The following is a 15,918-nucleotide window of genomic DNA, read 5'->3' as shown; positions in this document are numbered from 1 at the left end:
GGTGCCCCAGGGCTCTGTTCTGGACCCAGTGCTCTTCAACATCTTTATCAATAATTTGGATGAGGGGATAGATGGGGAACTCATCAAATTTGCAGACGACACCAAGCTGGCAGGAATAGCCAACATTCCAGAAGATAGGCTTAAGATACAGAAGATCTTGACAGACTTGAACATTGGACGCTATCTATCTAACAAAATGAAATTCAATGATGAAAAAAGTAAGGTTCTACACTTAGGCAAGAAAAACCAAATGCACAGGTATAGTATAGGTCAGTGATGGCGAACCTTTTAGAGACCAAGTGCCAAAACTGCAACCCAAAACCCACTTATGCATCATTGGTGCCGGGTGGGTGTGGCCCATTGGCTGGGCGTGGCCCATTGGCTGGGCATGGCTGCGGTGGTAATGGCAGACTGGGTGGGACTAAAAAGTTCAATCAATCAATTCCAACTTTGCAAGATCTTTTTTTTTCCCGCAAGAAGTTGAAATTGATTGATTGAACCTTTTTTTTTTTTTGCACACGGTGGCGGAGACCTAAAGCGAAAAGGTTTTATAAAACCCAGCTGAAGGCTTAGGACTGGGGCAACGGTGCGTGTGCTCACAGAGAAGGCTCTGAGTGCAGCCTCTGGCACCCGTGCCATAGGTTCGCCACCACTGGTATAGGTGGTACTTTGCTCAATAGTAGTAACTGTGAGAGGGATCTCGGAGTCCTAGTGCAGGGCTTTTCAACCAGTGGTACATGTATCACTTGTGGTACATTAACGAGTGGCAGGTGGTACGCAGCCCTGCTAGCCAAGTATAGTGGGGGAGGGAAAGAACCAGTGCAAGCAAGGACTCTGGTGCTGCAGAGTGGCTGAGGCTGAGCCTCACCCCAGGCTCACTTTTGGCTCACCCTACCCCATGAGAAAGGAGGAGGAGGGGGGCGGAGACAGGAGAAGCTATAAAAGGAGGCAGTTTGGGTGGGAGAGGGAAAAAAAAGAAGCAGCCTCTGGAGGAGGTGGAGTCAGCTCTAGCTGCACTGAAGGGGAAGGAGGAGGGTGGGGGGGAGAGGAGAGGAGATCAAGGGGTCCAAGCAGTCTGGCCATGAACCGATCTACAACCTCTGTGGCAGCCACCTGTGCTGGCAGCAACAAACAGGCAAGAAATGCAGCAGGGGAGGGGTTGCCCTCCAGGAGGAATGAAGAAAGGTAACATCAGCTGGAGGTAAGACACGGAGGGAGGGAGGGAGGGAGGGAGGTGGAGAATGGAAGGATTCTTATGTGCTTTTGAAGTTCTGGGATTTGTGCAATGTGGGCTTTGTGTTCTTAAGGAGTGTTTGGCAATTTCTATTGGCTGATGGCTGATGTCTCCTGTTAGCTTCTATTGTTCTGCTATTGTTAGCTGTAAGTTTTGCTGCAGGGGATTTTGAAGTATTTTTCTCCTGAATGGATTTTGCCTGTAGCATTCCTTTACTTATGAATGGAGCCATTTGGGAAGGCTGCCTTAGCCAGCAGCCAATATTTACTACATTTTTTTCTTCCTTAAGTGCCGCGCTTGTTAACTTTCCTTTCTAGCCAGTAGATAATTCTTAAAGGGGAATGTGCCTTTTTAAGCTAGTTCCTCAGCAGCATTTCTGTCTCTGGAGGCTCTTCCTTGTTTGATGAATATATGGAAGAAGGAACATAGGGGGGAGGTGGTTCAAATTCTTCCTTAAGAAGGGGGTGGGCATGAGAAAGAGGGAAGGAGGGAGGGAGAGAAGGAGGGAGGGGGAGAAGGAAGGAAGGAAGTCCCGCCTTAGCACTTGGCCACTAGCAGCCCTGCCATTGACTTTGCTTGTCAAAAGGTTGCAAAAAGGGATCATATGACCTTGGAACACTGTAATCATCATAAATGTGAATCAGTTGCCAAGCATCCAAACATAAATCACATGACCCTGGGCATGCTGCAATGGTCATAAGTGTGAAAAATGGTCATAAGTCATTTCAGTGCAACTGCGACTTTGAACAGGTTTTTTGTTTTTTTGGTCATCAAGTTTTTGACACCTTGCTAAGTGGTACTCGAATATTGCCATAGCCTAAAAGTGATACAGTCGGTGAAAAGGTTGAAAAGCCCTGTCCTAATGGACAATCACTTAAATATGAGCTAGCAGTGTGCTACAGCTGCCAAAAAAGCCAACACAGTGCTAGGCTGCATTAACAGAGGGATTGAATCAAGATCACGTGAAGTATTAATACCACTTTACAATGCCTTGGTAAGGCCACAGTTGGAATACTGCATCCAGTTTTTGTCACCACGATGTAAAAAAGATGTTGAGACTCTAGAAAGAGTACAGAGAAGAGCAACAAAGATGATTAGGGGACTGGAGGCTAAAACATATAAGGAACAGTCACTGGAATTGGATATGCCTAGTTTAATGAAGAGAATGACTAGGGGTGACATAATAGCAGTGTTCTAATATCTCAGGGGTTGCCACAAAGAAGAGGGAGTCAAGCTATTCTCCAAAGCACCTGAAGGCAAGACAAGAAGCAACGGATGGAAACTAACCAAAGAGAGATGCAACCTAGAACTAAGGAGAAATTTCCTGACAGTGAGAACAATTAATCAGTGGATTTATTATTACTATTACTATTATTACTGTTGTTGTTGTTGTTGTTGTATTTACTACTACTACCAACTGACAAAAGCATAATCAGTCAATAGCAGATGGCAGCTTTACTTGGAACAGCATACCTCCTGCGGCTTTTAACACCATCAAACAATATCTGCCTATCTCAAGTCATTTGGAACGGATTTGATAGATGAATAAAAATGCCAAAGCCAGTCCAAACACCTGGCTGACTGTGCGACCAATAACAACAACATTTTATAAACTTGTATGCCACCAACTCTAAATAACTCTGGTGGCTCACAACAAAGAAATTACAATCATATTAATAAAACATAATGCAGTGGTTCTCAACCTTTTTAATGCCGCGACCCCCAACCGGTTGTAAGTCGAGGACTACTCAACCGGTCGTAAGTCGAGGACTACTCAACTGGTGCAGCACCGTTTGCAGAATGGGACTTTTGGTGGGCTCAGCAGGGCAGAGACAGCCTGGACAATTCCTATTGGCTTTTGAAAGCCAATAGAATTAGACTCTATTCAAGAGAGTCTATTCTATTGGCTTTCCAAAGCCAATAGAATAAAAGGGAGTAGCACAGCTAAGGAAAAGGGGGGGAAAGTGGCGGACTGCATTGTTTGGCGACCCCCGTGAAATGGTCGTTCGACCCCAAATGGGGTCCCGACCCACAGGTTGAGAACCACTGACATAAAGCATAAAGATAAAAAATGGCAAGCATGATGAAGCAAGGGACCTTACTCTCACACATGGCTCTTCTTAACAAGCAATATCTAGCAACTCCCCTCACAATGAAAGAGAGAAGAGTGCACTGTGAACAATTATACTTTTCTTGGTTTTCAAAGGAGAAAGATAATTTCAAAATTATCTATTAATTATGGCACATTTTAAGGACATATATAATGCAATAGTACAATTTTACTGGTATAATGAGCTGAAACCATGTTTGACACAATGATCTTTCCCAAGTCCCAATGAACTATACATACATACATACATATATACATACACACACACACACATACACACACACTCTCTCTCTCTCTCTTGCAATAAGAGCTAATACTAAACTCTTTAAAACTTGGTTGACTAAATCCAGAACTTTTAGATATTTGTACAACTCCAATTAAAAGAAATATTCTGCCAAAATTCACAGGTTCCCTTTGCATTAACAGACTTGCCTTCTGAACGCTTTCTGTGCTTTGTTCTTCATCATTACTTTCATCCTGATTTGGGAAAATCTACATTACTAATGTGCCACCATTAACAGTTAAGTCAAAGATTCAATTATGCTATACATCAAGAACTATTTTTTCTAATTATATTGAAAACAAGTCCCTTTTAATCTTTAAAGTAACATTTCATCTATCAAAAAATTATATATGTAACAAACCTGTGTTAACAAGCTCTGGTCCAGTCCAAACTTTAGCAGGTGGCATGACTGAATTTTCTACTTTAAGATTGAAAGGCAAATAATTCAATTTAAGCAATTCTGAATTTCAATTGAAAGCTTGGACCATAGAATATAATGGGGAAACATCCTTTTAATGACTGCAGCTGCTTCATTTTTGGGCATAATAATGGAATGAAAATTACAGGACAGTAATTCCTGCCAAGTTTCAGCCAGACACCTTCAAGGATTTCACTACAATAAATGCATTCCCTGTTCAACTCTTTTAAGGCATTAGGAATGAGGAACAAATAGCACAGCAGCTTCAATTGTCCAGCAAGCAGCCTATAAAGAAACTGCATAGAATAAATGCATAAAGTATCCCACTTCAACTTAAAAATAAATACTCTGAAAAACTGTAAAAAAGCTATTGCTCTTCCACCTGCTTTTCTGAGCTAGTCCACCCATACTGGCATAACGCATTGGCAAGGACACAAAGAAATACCAATTTACACTCATTGGATGATGTACCTTTATATGTTCTACACACTGTCTTTTGTCATGCCATAACTGGTTGGCAAGCTGGTTGGCAAGCTTAGTATCTCAAGTGTTTAATTCAGGCATTTCTCACACTACAATAACCACTCAGCGAAATACAAAAAAGTAAGAGAGTTCCCAAGAATAATCTTCTATAAGGCACAAAGAACAGAGCAGTGCTTGCTTGCTTGCTTATTTATTTATTTATTTATTTGATTTCTATAGTTACCCATCTCAGCAAGTGATTCTGAGCAATCTGCATCATAAAAGCATACAAATTTAAAAAATTAAAACTATACAATATAAATATATGTGCTTGCTATGTAATTCACATTCCTTGGCTGACAAGACCTGTAACATCCCCTACCTGCTGAACCAAATTTGACAGGTAGAAAGACCAGAGAACACAGTCACTTATGGCTCCCAGTTAAAACCAGAAACACACAATCAAAGGTGTATCACACATCCTGGACAGTGATATTTTCCTTTCAAAACATTGCACAATTGACCAACTAGGTATTAATACTGTAATACTATACTATCAATACTGTAATCAACATTATGGAAGATACAGATGGTAATTCTGTCCACACAGCTTGTTGCAACATTACATCAGGGTCTAATAAAACAACCCATAAAATGAACAGAACAAAAATGTTTATTTTAAGAAAATGAGAGGAACACAGATTTCCTAAATGAATAATTAAAAGATTTTTTTTAATTATTACTTAAATTTTTTTCTATAGAAGCATTCATTACAACTGTTATTCAAGACTGCAATTCGTATCAATTGACAAATATTTCATTAGCATAGCAACTAACTTTCCCTATCTAGAAACCTAAGAAAAAAATCAGAAGAATATAAAACTAACCATTAGGAAGACTAGAAGGAGGGCTGATGAGGGTATCCAGTGTACATGGACCTTTTGAAGATATCACGGCAGGAAAACCAGGCACAAGACAAGCAAAAATTAACAGCTGCTCTTCTGCACAATTAGTCTGGAGAGCTTGCAGCCAAAGAAGAAATAATCGTATTCCTTCACATCTTATCTGAAAAGAAGGCATATTTTAAAAAAACAGTATAAAAATATTCACAAAACATATATTAGAAACAATCTAAATTTTAAAACAAAAATGATGAAAACATTACAATTAGACTTCAGAAGAATTATGCCTGCTTAACAGATCTTAATGGAAATTCTATTATAAGAAGGCTAATCATCGTGTCAGTTTAGCAGATTTAAAAGCTCTATACAATTCTTATATTATTTGGTGCCATCAACTGTGTCAACAATAATGATTTCTTTACTTTCCTAATGTGATATGATTATTTTTCTTCTTGTACACAGCATATGTATATAAGATACCTATATGCTGTATTTAAAATTTAAGTATATCCCAAATCTTTCTTTTGTTTACCAATGTATTTATTTGAAAAAATAAATTGCAAAATATTTTGGATATTGTGGATCCTTTAATAGTGACACATAAAAGTGCCAGTTTATACAAGATTAACATTTGTTACCAAAAACCATAAATAGTATAACCATCCTCAGATATAGAACAATTCTTGACCTATTAACTATGGATCAAGAAAATAATAATACATCCATACATGAACATTTGCCAGGATAAATTTTTACAAGTATCTTCTTTTGAGTCTGTATCTCCTTATATAGACCAAATTAAATTCCTTAAATTAAACAACTATATAGAATAGGCTTATCTCTAATTGGACCATAAATTCATGAGAATCATCTGACTAACAGCGTTTCAAATTATTCAGTCACTTTCAGTGTCTGAATTTTTTCCCCTCTCTTATAAAATCTAAAGAATTTTAATTACTATAATAATTCTGTCCATTAATCCATGGTTAATTCATCTTAGCAAGTAAATATTTCTTTCTTAGGAAAAATATGAATTTCTTGCAGAAAAGCTACCTCAAACTTTAAAATATCCAGTTTATGTATATTTTAAACAGTCCTCCTATTGGCTATATGTCTCAGATCTTTAAAATTCCATGATACTATATCCAAAGTAACATAGTATAAAGTTTAAATAGTATAATTTTATATCGGAAATACCCAACCTGATTCCTACAACTATAATTATAAAAACTATGTCAAGCTATGTTAGCTGACAAACTAACTGTATTCATAAAATTACTATTTCAAAAACTAAAAATTCAAAAAAGAAAACTATAGTGATTATATCAAGTGAAGATGAAAATAAAGGTAATAAATAATATAATAAACAATGGCTATAGGAAAAGAAAGTCCTGGATTTAGTTTAGAATAACATTGGAATCTTACTTGGATTCCAGGCTGTATCAAGTGTAGCTTAATCGTTCAGCTTTTACTCTAGTAAACATTTCTCTACAAGAGCCACTAGAGGCTGCTCCTTCTCTACACATATAAGGATATTCTGCAGAGGTAGTTTTGAATCTGCTCTTAACAGGTTGCCAATTTCTTCCCAAATGTTATGTCTTTTTGTTTCTGGTGCTGTGATTTTTTTCTCACAAGATTTAAGCTCTTTAGTTTCCTTCTGCACCGAACCAAATTTTCTTTCAAGTATATCAACTTAACACATATTTTGTGATCCTCCTTATGGATTGCATTACAATAAGGAGCTCAAAATTAGTTTCTTCTCTTGGATCAATTCCACCAGGAAGTTCACAGGTTATATTTCTTTGCTGAATGTTGCCAACTGATATTCAACTGAACTATCAGTCAAATTGCCTCTTCTAAATGCCTCTTCTGATCCAACCTAACTTTCAGGAAGAGAAATAAAGGGGTGGGGTTTTTTTGACCCCATATGAATGAGGCATTTTAATGGGTGAAACTGAAGGGGAAGTCTTTTTTTTATATTTACAAAGCATACTATCTCCCCAAATAAGATTTGACTAATGTTACTGCTTACTAATTCCTTTTAACAAACAATTCAGATGTAGATTTTATCAGCATACAGAAAAGAACTGCAAATCACTGTATATTCATCTATCAGAAATGCACAAAAAATCCTTGGTAATCAGCAACCATAAAGTTGGGGCCATGACTCTGTAGGAGCAAGACAGGATCTATCTATCTATCTATCTATCTATCTATCTGTCTGTCTGTCTGTCTGTCTGTCTGTCTACCTATCTAATCTATCTATCTATCTATCTATCTATCTATCTATCTATCTATCTATCTATCTATCTATCTATCCATCCATCCATCCATCCATCCATCCATCCATCCATCCATCCATCCGTGTCCATCTTATATGCAACAATTCTTGAAGGGACACAAAGAGAGAATAAAATATACAAGATTCATGCAATCAACATTCAAACAATTCTGGCACTCCAAACAGATCCCCCCTCACAGACATTCACATTTCCTGACCTCTAGCCTCACCTTTCCTCAATGCTTGGGGAAAGAGTCAGGTAAAAAAAAGTAAGGCAAAGGAGTCCCTGCGGATTTTACTCTGTTAGTCATTGCCGACTCTAAGGGGCGATGCTCATCTCTGTTTCAAGGCCACTGAGCCATTGCTGTCCAAAGACATTTCTACAGTCATGTGGCCAGCATGATGTCATGAAGCACTGTTACCTTCCACTAAAGTGGTACCTATTTATCCACTTGCACTTGTATGCTTTTGAACTGCTAGGTTGGCAGTAACTGGGGTGAGGACGGGAGCTCTCTCCATTGCGTAGAGTTCGGGTCTAAAATCCTGGGTACTGATTTTCCAGCCAATAAACCCAGTGTCTTAACCACTGAGCCACTGCTCCACCCAAGGGTATGAGCCTGCCAGATATCAGAAGGGAGGGTATTCCATAGGGCAGGGCAACTATGGAGAAGGCAATTTTCCTAGGTCCCACCAGATGACAATTTCCTTAAGGGAAGTTTTCCTGGAGAGTGCATGTCTCCATGATTTAATGGAATAGGCAGATACCCTCAGGGAGAGGCAATCCTGCAATTAAACCTTTGTTAGGGTTTAAAAATGATAAGCAGTATAAATAAGAAACTGAGAGCCAATACAGCTAGTACAACAGTGATATAATATGGGCAAACTGCTGCTGCATTCTTGAAAAGTTGCAGTTTCCAGGTGGTCTGCCAGGTCAGCTCCATGTATTGCAGTAATCTAACTGGATAGTGATCAAGGCATGTGTGATGGTGAGCAGGGGTTCCCAATCTGGGAATGGCACAATCGACGTACAAAATGATTTTGTGTAAAGACCTCCCAAGCCATGGCTGCCATCTGCTCCTTGAGCAGAAGTTACAAATCCAGGAAGATTCTCAAATTGAAAACCAGCTCTAGCCAGAGGAGTGTTATCATCTGAAGAATCATAAATGACACCTAACCAGATCCAGGAGGCTGAAGAACCCAAAGCAACTTTGTTGAAGCCAGTTCCTCCCCATCCAGACATTTACAACCTCTTTGCACAGACATGAATGGCATTGCCTGATCATTGAGGAGACCAGTATGTATTATCAACACTCTAAAATACTGCAGCCTGTGCTGTCAAATAACCTCTCCCAATGGTTTCATGTAGAAATTTAAAAGAAGCCACTACGAGGACAAAAGTTAAAACCTCTACCCACTTTCCAAAAACACCAATTGGAACTGACCACTTAGGAAGGAGGTGAACAACCACAAAACAGTGTCCTCAACTCTTAAATCTTAAAGCCATTCTGAAGGATACTATGGTTGATGATACTAAAAACCACCAAATGATCTAGGACAGTGGTTCTCAACCTGTGGGTCGGGACCCCATTTGGGGTCGAACGACCATTTCATGGGGGTCGCCAAACCATGCTGTCCGCCATTTTGTTCCCTTTTCCCTAGCTGTCCTACTCCCTCTTATTGGTGGCCACACCCACTTGGGGGTCACCACAACATGGGGAACTATATTATGGGGTCACGGCATTAGAAAGGTTGAGAACCACTGATCTAGGAGAATAGGACGGTCTCCAGAGATTATTCACAAGGGCAACTAATGCTGTCTCAGTACTATAGCCCAATGGTTCTCAACCTTCCTAATGCTGTGACCCTTTAATACAATTCCTCATGTTGTGGTGACCCCCAACCATAAAATTATTCCAGGGTCATGTGATCACCTTTTGCAATCTTGTGACAAGCAAAGTTAAAGGGAAAACCAGATTCACTGAACAACCATGTTACTAATTTAATCTCTCTCCCTCTTTCTCTCTCTCTCCCTTTCTCTTTCCCTTTCTCCCTTTCTTTCTCCCTCCATCTCTTTCTCTCTCTCTCTTTCTCCCTTTCTCTCTCCCTCTCTCCTTCTTTCTCTCCCTCTCCTTGTCTCCCTCTCTTCTCTCTCCCTCTTTCTCCCTCTCCTCTTTCTCTCTCTCCCTCTCTCTTTCTCTCTCACCCTCTCTCTATTTCTCTTTCCCTCTTTCTCTCCCTCTGAAAGATCCTTAAAATCCTTAAAAGTTATGCTTGGGTGGAAGACTTTTTCTTTTACAGATGGGGCAGGTGGGCCCGACATTCGCGGGCAGGCAGGAGCCTGCTTGCCAAGCCGCCACCTCATCGCCGTCCACGCCAGCTGGCTCCCTTGCCAGACCTCCCAGCTGACAAGCACAAGTTTGGGGGTCGCCAACTGACGAGCCTCCCCTTCACCTTCCTCACCGGCCAAAGTGTTGCTGGACGTTCCAGCTGATGGGCGCAGGTCCGGAGATCACCAGCTGACGGGTGCAGGAGGTTGGCGCCGTGGCAACCTCCCAGCCACCTGCTTCTTAGGCTGGAGCGGTTGCCAGGGCTTGCATGGTCGCCGGTGGCGGGGAGCGAGTCAGCGGCCATTGGGGACCACGCCAGTGGTCCTTGCCATGGAGGCTTGAGGCACAGAGGCGCGGGATGTGGAGTGGCACGGTACCATGGGAGGCAGCAAGAGGGGTTACCTGCATCCTGCCAGCCGAACACTGGAAGCATGCCTGAATGAAGAATTTTAGGGGGTGTTGAAAGGGAGACAGACTGAGGGCTGTATTAAGACCATAGATGGCTGCGTAAGGAGAGTGGAAGGGAGGCAAATTTGGGGTGGAGCAGAAAACACGGGGGGAAGGTGTTAGGAAATAAACACCAAGGTACCTGGTGCCTTGCAAGGGATTCCTGAGTGTTCTGTAATTGTTTTTCCTCTCTCCTCTGTGCGAGAAAAACTTTTGCGGTGTAAATCTGAAACCAAGTATTCCTGTGAGATGGCACAGGAGGTCCTTGGGAGAGGCGAGGACAAGCTTAGCATTTCCTCTCTCCCAATCCCCTTCCTCTTCTTCACCCCCTTCCCCGGCCTGCTTGCGATCTGAGCTCGCGGCTCCGTGGCTTTTTTTTCCTTAGCCTAGCCAAGCTTTCTTCCGCCCACCCCGTTCCTAGAAGCGCTGAGGAGGTACGGCAGAAACACATGAATTGGGATTGTGGAGCCCTTGGGAAGCTGATCATGTTTTGAACCTTAGGAGAGGAGGAGGAGTCCCTTTCTCCTTCCCTCCCTCTCTCCCTGTCAAGCCCCTGCGGGCTCGACATGAACGGGCAGGGGAGAGGTCGAGGACAACGTGCGGGGCGGCAAAGGAGACCAGCGGCCGGCATTGTTCTACCTGGCAGCATGAGTGTCGGCTCCATGGGCGTCCTGACCAACAGCTGAACGGCTCCAACTTCTGGCCACCGAACAGCTGAGTACTCCGGGAGGCAATGTGAGGCCCTGAGGGGTATGGCAAGCTCACGGGGAGGTGGGAAGGAAAAGAAGATGGAAGAGAATGAGGCTGCAACAAAGAGAGCGGTGTCTCGGTTCCTAAGACCATCGGAAATATGTGTTTTCCGATGGTCTTAGGTGACCCCTGTGAAAGGGTCGTTCGACCGCCAAAAGGGTCGCGACCCACAGGTTGAGAACCACTGCTATAGCCCAACCTGAAATTGACTGAAAGGAGTCCAGATAATTTGCTTCATCAAATCTGAAGCTGAATGCCTATCACCCTCTCAACAACCTTTTCTGAAAAGGGAAAGCTGGAGATTGAGCACAACACTGTCCAAGACTAGCCTCTTGAGAAGGTGGCAAACAACTCTCTGCTTCAAGGCGGGTGAAACTATCTCTTCCTGCAAAGAACCTATCCAATCAGAATCCAACTCTGAGTGAAGTCAAGTGTCTTTAACTAACAGAGATCTTTTAGTGCAACCTACTGCCCAAGACAGGAATCCTTATTCCATCCCAGGCAAATGGTTATCCAATTGTTTCTTGAAAACCTTCATCAATGGACCACCTACGATTCTGAGAATCAAGCTACTCCACTCCAAGCTAATCCCTGTGACCCAAGCTTGCAAATAGGGTCACATCTGGAGCTTTATCTGGGGCAGCGTACACACAAAAATGGGGTACATGTATTCAAATCACACTGCTGCGACTGCCATCTTGCAATGTTTTTGATCCTCCTCCTCTCATGTGGAAATTGCTGCCACAAAAAAATACAACTAGGACCAAAAAGCATTGAAACATCTCAAAATAGCATATAACACATTGTCCTGTATCTAACAAATCATTTTCTTCTAATAAACAAAATGTTATAAATATGTGCTTAGAAAAATGCAGGATTTAAAGCAAGCACTAAAATACCTTAAGGCAGTTTCCAGTGTGCAAAAGTTTCTTCAAAATTGACCCTAAAATAAAGAAAAATGGATTAGGAAATGTTCAAATTAAAGATTAGCTACCATTAGTCATGGCTGATAAAAATAAATGCAAATTCAAGAACTAAAATAGTAATGCTTTTAGTGGCCAAAAATTATTATATACTACTATAGAATAAAAAATGTTCACATACATACGGCTCAAAATTTTACTTCGTTTGTTAAATACTTTCCAAATGTTGTGTAGCCCTTAATGCAGGAAACACAATAGAATAATGGCTAACATTACATTTCCTATCTTTGTAAGATAAACAATAGAGTTTTTTAAAAAAAAATCTGATGGTTGTCCTTGCTATAAAAAGGTTTTAACATTTTATCAATCTGTTTAAAGTAACTTTCATTCAATGTAACATGCTGGTCCCCACTTGTATGAAGGCCTGTGTATCCGGGGCACTACCTTTCTCTGATGGTGTCCACCCAGTTTGAGGTCGCATCTATTAAAAAGTGTCATCTAGTTAGTGGGACCCAAGAAGCATGCCTTTTCTGTCATTGCGCTTGCCATTTGGAACACTACTCCCCCAAGGATAGATTGATTGCACTCCTGCTGCCTTTTGGCTGTTCTTCTAAGTGTAAAGATTGGGAGGTTAAGTGAGCCTGTGGTACAGTTTATTGTTGGTGGCTATATAAATTGAACTAAACAAATAAATACTTTAAGTAAGTTAAATAGCCACCTCTAAGAAAACACACTGATTTTGAGGCGCTCATTTAATTATGTGTTCTCATAAATTTATTAGTCACATTTATTTTAATTTGTGATTTTAAAAAGATACCTTGTAGGATTTTCCATACAGGTGTTACAACTTATTGGAACCTAATAGAATTCATTCCAGTTAACTGGGCAACCATTTCAACAACAAATACATTTCCAAACTCTTGATTAAAACCAATACATTTTGTTATAGATGATGCATGTTTTCATCACGTAACAGTTTAACGATTCAGATGCAATTATACCTGAACTACCATTGGTTTCTTTACTATAGCAAACAATTGTTCAAATACCAAATTAAAGAGATTATAAGAGATTATAAAGGCTACCTTAATATATTCCATTTGACATTTTAACATATGAAAAAGCAATCTAATATGCAACCATTGTAGTGCAAAGCGTAAAATATCACATGTCAATCCAATTTGTTGTTTCCCATTAAGGGACAGCATCTTTTTACCTTAACTACACTACAAGGTAAAATGGGGAAACATATCAATTTGGATTTAAAATAAATAGTCTAAATCCAAACCTGAACTATACTTACCTATGCTACGAAAATGCCATCGACAGAAGATTCTCTCAGGAAATAATTGTAGTATCCTCTGGAGAAGTTAAGAAAATATATTGTTTTAAATTTACATAAAGCAGCTTCTTGGATCTAATGATTTAGTCTAATTTGCATAGTGCACAGTATATCCAATGTACTCAAAACTGAAACCACAGAATTCAACAGGGATTATTCTGAAGTAAAGAGCTACAGAATCTTCAACTGCAAAGGCAGTTTAAACTTAGAAATCAATTATCATTGACAACTAGTTGTACAGAGTTATTGACTAGATTCACACATTATACTCCATGACAGTTTCATAATGCATTATTTATTAAATAAGCCAAAACTGGGTTCATACTGAGTTTAGACCTCTAAATTATTATTCACAAACCACAAAGTTAGAATCACATAATATTCTAAACAGAGCCAATTAATTTTATTATAATTAAACATATAAATCACTCTACCAATCTGTTTACAAATCAGTGGAATCCAAGACTTGATCAAAATCTGAAGCTTTAGATAACCATAGGTAAGACTGCTGGCATTCAGATGCTCTGATTTATTGTTTCAAGTCTCAATGTTAATCTGATTCCTAAGAAAATACAACAATATTCCTATTTTTTTAAAAAAATGTGCAAATATTTATTGTTCACATTTATCAAAGTATTTGTGTGTTAGCAACATTTCACAAAGGCAACCAATTTATCAGATATATTTTCTTGGTCAGATTCAGACACAACTTTTCATTAATGAATCAATCAGCCTTGTCCTCTTTAATTAGAGGCAAGAATTTCTACTTAAACTTCTTCCATTTGATCATGCGATTATTCATGTTGTTGCCTCATATTTTGACCATCTAGATATCTACTTTAATAGATATCTAGAACTGCTCACACAGCTGGTTGATAGTTTCATAAATGTTCTGACTAGAATCTGTAAAATGGAAATCTATGTTCTTGAAATGGTAAGTTGTCTGCTTCCAAACTTTTGTCTTTGTTCTCCCTCTCTTTTAATTGAAAAATTGCATTCCACATATTGTCTAACAACAGGCTGGTCTAATTACATTGCCATATTTTTATCATTTATTTAAACAATTAAAAGGGAGGGACCCCCAGCTCTGATACCTAGGATCATACCATTGTGTTTGTAAGAAAATATAATGTGTTTATAAAGAACCATATAACTATAATGCTCAGTATTTGTTGAAAATGGGTAACTTACTTCAAAAAGAAAAAGAACTGAATCCAACTCTTCCCTTTGAGATTTATTTCCTGAAGGGCAGAGAAAAAGAACATTCCTTCTCATTATGCATAAAGATAATAGCAATGATGATATAATTCCACAGAAGTACTGCATTTACTTGAAATAAGGAAAAAAAAATTGCATTCTAGCAGAAAAACGGGGGGGGGGCTGTCACATTCACTGAGATTAAAGTAAAAGAAGCAGATAAACATTTTTTCCCCTAAACTTCTCTTAATTCTTTAGGAGGTGATATAGGACAGAGAAATACTTCAGAGATGCCATGAAGAGTTTTAAAGGTCAAAAACAGCGCTTTGAATTGAACCTGGAAGCAAAGCGGAAACCCATACAGCTCATGGAATATAGATATAACATGTGCCCTTCCAGGGGTACACATAGCTGCACATCCCACTGCATACTGCATAAGCTGAAGCTTCCAAATATTCTTCAAGAAGAGCCTCATGTAAAGTCCATTACAGTAGTACATCCAGGAGGTCATCAGGGCATGAGTGACCATGAGCAGAACTTCCCAATCCAGGAACAGATGCAATTGGTGCACAAAACAGAACTGGACAAAGGCCTCCTTGCCACAACTGCCATCTATTCGTTGAGCAGGAGTCATGAATCTAGGAGGACTCTGGGTCTGTTTGGGGCAATGTAACCCTGTTCAGTACCAAAGATGGCCTAGTTCCCGAACCGGAGAGCCCCAAAATCTATAACCATTCAGTCTTGTAATTCTAGGGTGATGAGATAACGTTAGCTGTGGTCTCCAATTCAGAGTAAGGTTCCTAACATCTTAGAGACTATATTCAACTCATTTCGTCACTCTACATCCAAGATTTGTAGTTTAAATACTACTTTAGCTTGCTCATAACTCATGGACAAAAAAAGTACAGGTCCACACTTTGATCAATAGGCTTCACTTCCAGAATGATGATGGCCTGGATGTTCTAATTATTCATTTTGGAGTTTGGGGCAATCACCATAATCTTATGATAATTTTTTAGAAAATCCATACCAACACAATTTTGAGCAAGGGCTAACCAGTATCTATAAGAGGATCATAGCAACTTAATTATATGTTCAGGAAGCTTATGGTACAATAGTCAAAAGGTCTACTCTTTTTAAAAAAATTAGCCATGGTGACTGATAGCAACTTATATTTGTACTTTTTGTTTTGTTTTTAATAATTCATTCAGATTTTCCTCTGCAACACTTTGTTTTCTTTTA

At 39.7% G+C, this 15,918-nt stretch overlaps 1 protein-coding gene across 3 annotated transcripts in view; it reads right to left on the bottom strand.

Annotated features, from left to right (window-relative positions):
• The window catches only part of RALGAPA2 (Ral GTPase activating protein catalytic subunit alpha 2), a 171,550-nt gene that overhangs the window by 147,140 nt on the left and 8,492 nt on the right, over window positions 1–15,918 (bottom strand). For all 3 annotated transcript variants that reach the window (XM_039326149.1, XM_039326148.1, XM_039326150.1), the window contains exons 3-6: window positions 14,671–14,720; window positions 13,441–13,498; window positions 12,114–12,157; window positions 5,395–5,572 (exon numbers count right to left, since the gene is read on the bottom strand). In XM_039326149.1, the coding sequence (XP_039182083.1) occupies window positions 5,395–5,572; window positions 12,114–12,157; window positions 13,441–13,498; window positions 14,671–14,720 (330 nt within the window). The remainder of the gene's footprint in view (window positions 1–5,394; window positions 5,573–12,113; window positions 12,158–13,440; window positions 13,499–14,670; window positions 14,721–15,918) is intronic.

Source organism: Crotalus tigris, unplaced genomic scaffold (genome assembly GCF_016545835.1).
Source record: "Crotalus tigris isolate CLP2741 ecotype Arizona unplaced genomic scaffold, ASM1654583v1 scf7180000024339.11422700, whole genome shotgun sequence".
Classification (NCBI taxonomy): domain Eukaryota; kingdom Metazoa; phylum Chordata; class Lepidosauria; order Squamata; family Viperidae; genus Crotalus; species Crotalus tigris.
This window is presented reverse-complemented; position numbering and strand designations above follow the sequence as displayed.